This window comes from Sinocyclocheilus anshuiensis, unplaced genomic scaffold (assembly GCF_001515605.1).
Source record: "Sinocyclocheilus anshuiensis isolate Anshui unplaced genomic scaffold, SAMN03320099.WGS_v1.1 scaffold1049, whole genome shotgun sequence".
In the NCBI taxonomy this organism is placed as follows: domain Eukaryota; kingdom Metazoa; phylum Chordata; class Actinopteri; order Cypriniformes; family Cyprinidae; genus Sinocyclocheilus; species Sinocyclocheilus anshuiensis.
In genome coordinates this window covers 514,469-519,174 of record NW_015557197.1, presented here as the reverse complement: position 1 = coordinate 519,174, position 4,706 = coordinate 514,469, and the positions used below count along the sequence as shown (strand labels likewise).

The following is a 4,706-nucleotide window of genomic DNA, read 5'->3' as shown; positions in this document are numbered from 1 at the left end:
CATTTATAGTCTAGACCTGTTGGCGCATGTGTAAATAATTTTCCAGAGAACACAGACTTTGTAAATCAAATAATGCATAAGGGTAATGTCAATATCCTACATGTTTTGCCACTTTGAGAAACATAAACTGACACATATACACACCCAGTTGTGTTTTCATTTTAGGTTAAAGATGAATTAATTTGATTCATTTTAATGGTTGTTACATAGGCTTTTGTAAATCATAAATAAATATGGATTTTACAAATAAGCAGAAAAATTGTGTTTTGTGAGAATAAATGTATGTTTGTGAGTGTAACAGCACACTTTGTTTTTTGATTATGCTGATACAATATTGAAGGTTTATTGAGGTTATATACTTAAATATCTGAGAAATATATTTTAAATCATTAAAAATTATATATATATAGTTAAAGATGAATTCATTTGATTCATTTTAATGGTTGTTACATAGGCTTTTGTAAATCATAAATAAATATGGATTTTACAAATAAGCAGAAAAATTGTGTTTTGTGAGAATAAATGTATGTTTGTGAGTGTAACAGCACACTTTGTTTTTTGATTATGCTGATACAATATTGAAGGTTTATTGAGGTTATATACTTCAATATCTGAGAAATATATTTTAAATAATTAAAAATTATATATATATATATATATACACTATGTATGTATGTCTGTAATATTGTTTAAAATAAAAAAAAGCTAATATCTTTTGTAGGGATTATCATAGTTTATATATTGCTTCACTTCTTTTTAAGAAAGAAAATAAGATTATGCTGACAAAAAAACAAATAATAATTTCAGCCTTTTAATTACTTTTTACCATTACAATAAAGACAGTTATACCAAACACTTTCTACTTTGACCCACAAAAATCACAATAGATTTTAATTTAGAAAATGAAAACATGTAAGAAAAGGTGAAATCAAGTCATTGTCGATGAATTTTATTTTTAATGCATTTTTTGATAAGTTTGTAGATCTGAATACAAACATAAGCATTTTTGACCCAATTTACATATTCTGTTCAATATTAACCGGACTTCAGTTATAAACATGACCTTAATTCTCTGTGGGTGTGTGACGGCACAGATGTGGATCACACTGAGCTGTCAGTGTACAGACAGAATTGTAGGTGTGGAGTTAATGTTTTTGGCAACAGTTTTGAGAACAGTTTTGAATGTATTTATGAAACTCAATCACTGCTTTCTCCTGCTCATTTGTCTCAATGGACCCTTTTCGAAGGCGTCGGATTTCTTTGATGGCTTCCAGACCTGAGATGTGCCTTGTTTTCACCAGGTAGCAGGCCAGCATGGTCCCCGTCCTGCCATGACCATGCATGCAGTGAACCGCAACAGCCTGAGGAGCACAGAACCAAAATCAGATTTTATCTGGCTGACAGCAGTTTATGAAAACACTACAAATTTGGTTGACACTTAGGCTATAACAATATTGTTACACAAACTGATAGTGTGTGTGTGTGTGTGTGTGTGTGTGTGTGTGTGTGTGTGTGTGTGTGTGTGTGTGTGTGTGTGTGTGTGTGTGTGTGTGTGTGTGTGTGTGTGTGTGTGTGTGTGTGTGTGTGTGTGTGTGTGTGTGTGTGTGTGTGTGTGAACATATATATACAGACAGAGAGAGAGAGAGGTAACATATATAGTTCTTATTTGGAAATAAATGTTTATAGCATTTCCGTTTCAATAAGCTACTTATAATTTATTAAGCATTATAATTATATTAAATTGTTTTTGACCTAGTGTTAGTTGCCCACATTTTAATTGCAGAAAAACATTAATTTTACAGATATTAAACTAATATAACGATCTCTTTCTTAAACAAAAGGAAATACAAATTGCTTTTGTCTAAAATAGCCTACAAATGCATAATTGTACTATATTGTATCTTTGCTATATATTTTCAATTCGATTTCTAGATCAATTATTACGGATTCATAATATAAGAAAGAAAGCGGGCCACGACTTATATATATATATATATTATTGTAGTTATTTAGATGTTAAATATTGTCCAGACCGCTACAAGCGGAGCTCCCACTCGGCGGCGTCACGTGGTACCTGTTTCTTTTCTCCGCGCTGTTGTTCGGTTTGACCAATGAGAGCCGTTTATGGTTACAGAATAAGAATGTTGTTTTAAATCATGTTAGAGAAATTGCTGGTAATATACAATACAACAAATAAATAAAGAGATTTGAACCGTTATACTTTTATTCTTTTTAGTATGGTAATGTCTTCAAAACAACAACAAAAAAAAACGTCAATGGAGTATTCGGGGATGTTTGCCCGCCAAGCGCCCCCTTGCGGAAGAGAACTTTGATTTACAGGAAACGGATGCTGTCCAATACTAGTATAAGTATCGTAAGTACAAAATACATCTCGTCTAACTTGTAAATATTGTGTGAAAATGAAGCTGTAGACTTCTATTTCGATGGACCTGTTCTATAAAATTGTTCCTCCCTCACCTCCCCTTTAGCATTGGCCTCCTCCACGATGCTCAGGAATCTCAGGATCTGAGGCAGACTCGGCGGAGTGAAGTCCACTATGCTGATGTGATGCAGGATGAGCTCTGGACACGTGTCGCATTTCGGTGGTTTGGATTCTAACAAGCACACCAGGTGTCTGATGCCATTCTCCACCAGGAACTTGTAATGCTGAGCTTCTGAAGGACAGGCCAGTCCGGCGAGTTTGTGAGGTTCGACCCACGAGAAGTTCGGCGGAGCGTGCGACATGACGAGATGTTCAGTAAGTGCTGCTGTAAAGTCCTTTACGTCTTTACAGCGACATTATATAGCGACAAACCTTAAGAATGTATCGGGCTGCAAGGGCGTGTCCTGTGTGACTGTCAAACAAGTGTCACATAATACTACTAATGATTTATGTAAATACACCAGCAAAAATTACCATGGTATGAGGTGACCGGGGCTAGTTGTCACACTTTTTGCTCCAGCGGCTACAAAGCTGAGCAACATTTCAATAAAAAAAAGTATATATATATATATATATATATATATATATAATTTTTTTTAGCATTTATTTTACATATGTCTTTTACTGATTTTGAATTCAGACATTGAAAACATGTTATAAATGGTCAAATCAAGCCATTGAATGTTTTATTTTAAAGTTTTTAAGCCACTGAATATTTGTAATACATTTCTGAAGTAATCAATATTAAACACAAAATAATTAATCAACAGCAAAAACGGAAAACAACCATTGTTTTGGCTTTATTTTCAATGCATGTCAGTTTAAATGTTAGTTTGTTTTTTTTCATGTTTGTCAGAGTAGTTTTAAATGTCTTCACTTGTTTATTGAATGTGCAGTGAAGATGATATTAGAGAAAGTATACCGAATTATAAGCTGAATCATGAATGAATTATTTAGCACAAGAAAAAAAAATCACACCCAGCTCCTTTCTTATATTCTTTCCCCTCATTTCCCTGATATGATTTGTAATTACAGTAACGTACATAAGCTATTTTGTAGGATGTTTGGTTATCGAAACCATTGGGTGAGGGTGGAGCTGCCAGGAGCTCCTGATCTAGATTGATTGACTTTTAATCTTTGACATGAATAGAACAACAGGTTACATCAGTAGTATTTTTGCATGAACTGCACTAACAAACAGAGAAGCAGCCATAGTAAAGCAAGATTTTTGGTGTCACAACCGCTCATGCAGGGTGCAGACGGGATGACACTGAGGTTAGGAATCAGCCCTGTGTTGCGTGATATGTTTTTCTGGAAAATCATACAAAACATTGTTAACAACTTAGAAAAACAAGATATTGATGTATGTTGTGGAGGTGTGGACACTTACAAATGAATCCGCAATTACGACGAGCTGGTCGATTCTCTTCAGTGTTTGTTGGTATTGATTGATAGACGTGTCATTCCAAGTCTTCATGGACATCATATTGAGCCAAGTACTGCAATTATCAAATAAAAGCAATGGTCATTATTAGAGCTAGATGCATTCATGGATGACATTTAGATGACGCTAGTGTTTAAAGGCAGATTACTTTAGATCTGGCGTTCCCATCTCAGATATTAAAGTAGTTGCATTAGGGAGGCTCATACAGCCGCTCAGATTCATAGCTGGATAGTAGAAGAGGAAGGCCAAACACATCTCATCTGAAGTTGAGAGCCCCCCTGCGGGCAGACATAAAAATGACATTTTAATGTAGAGAAGCAGTGAATTAAGCTGCATGAAGAACAGTAAACCTAGATATTTTAGGCAATATAGAAATCCTGGCCAGGACGCGTCCTGGGAAAATGGCACGTATGGTCACCCTATATTCAACTATTCGAATCATTTCATACTCACCAACTTCACTGTCTTAGTTTTGCCCAAATTTGTCACGTCCTGGTATTCAAAATCATAGTTTTCATCCACAGCTAAGAAATCAATCTGTTTTTCCCCTCTGAAATAGACAACAATCTACTAAACCTTTTTTTCCTAGAGACATTTTGAGCAAGATCATTGTTTCAAATCCAATTAAATTTTTGCACCGCAAATAAAATGAAAATGTGGTGACTTTATCTGCATGACCTGGCTGAGCTATTGAATGCACTTTTTATGCACAGTTAAAGGGGTCCTATTATGCTCTTTTACAAAGTCTTGATTTTGTTTTGGGGGTGTACTAGAACATGCTCTCATGCTTGGTGGTTCGAAAAACGCATTATTTTTCAC

The 4,706-nt window shown here is 34.9% G+C and overlaps 2 protein-coding genes and 1 long non-coding RNA gene across 3 annotated transcripts in view; all 3 read right to left on the bottom strand.

Annotated features, from left to right (window-relative positions):
• LOC107678831 (uncharacterized) overlaps window positions 1-211 on the bottom strand; it is a 2,196-nt gene extending 1,985 nt beyond the window's left edge. The window contains exon 1 of the long non-coding RNA XR_001632975.1: window positions 17-211. This is a non-coding gene — a long non-coding RNA (uncharacterized LOC107678831). The remainder of the gene's footprint in view (window positions 1-16) is intronic.
• Window positions 212-918: 707 nt separating this feature from the next.
• dusp23a (dual specificity phosphatase 23a) lies at window positions 919-2,926 on the bottom strand. The gene is made up of 2 exons (XM_016474245.1): window positions 2,479-2,926; window positions 919-1,361 (listed from the first exon to the last, which is right to left on the bottom strand). Exons 1-2 carry the CDS (start codon window positions 2,743-2,745, stop codon window positions 1,146-1,148), a joined length of 483 nt encoding a protein of 160 aa, XP_016329731.1. The 5' UTR covers window positions 2,746-2,926; the 3' UTR covers window positions 919-1,145.
• A 681-nt stretch (window positions 2,927-3,607) lies between these two features.
• LOC107678815 (DBH-like monooxygenase protein 2 homolog) overlaps window positions 3,608-4,706 on the bottom strand; it is a 16,193-nt gene continuing 15,094 nt past the window's right edge. The window contains exons 9-12 of the mRNA XM_016474220.1: window positions 4,341-4,437; window positions 4,036-4,217; window positions 3,834-3,942; window positions 3,608-3,754 (exon numbers count right to left, since the gene is read on the bottom strand). Coding sequence (XP_016329706.1) covers window positions 3,608-3,754; window positions 3,834-3,942; window positions 4,036-4,217; window positions 4,341-4,437 — 535 coding nt within the window. The remainder of the gene's footprint in view (window positions 3,755-3,833; window positions 3,943-4,035; window positions 4,218-4,340; window positions 4,438-4,706) is intronic.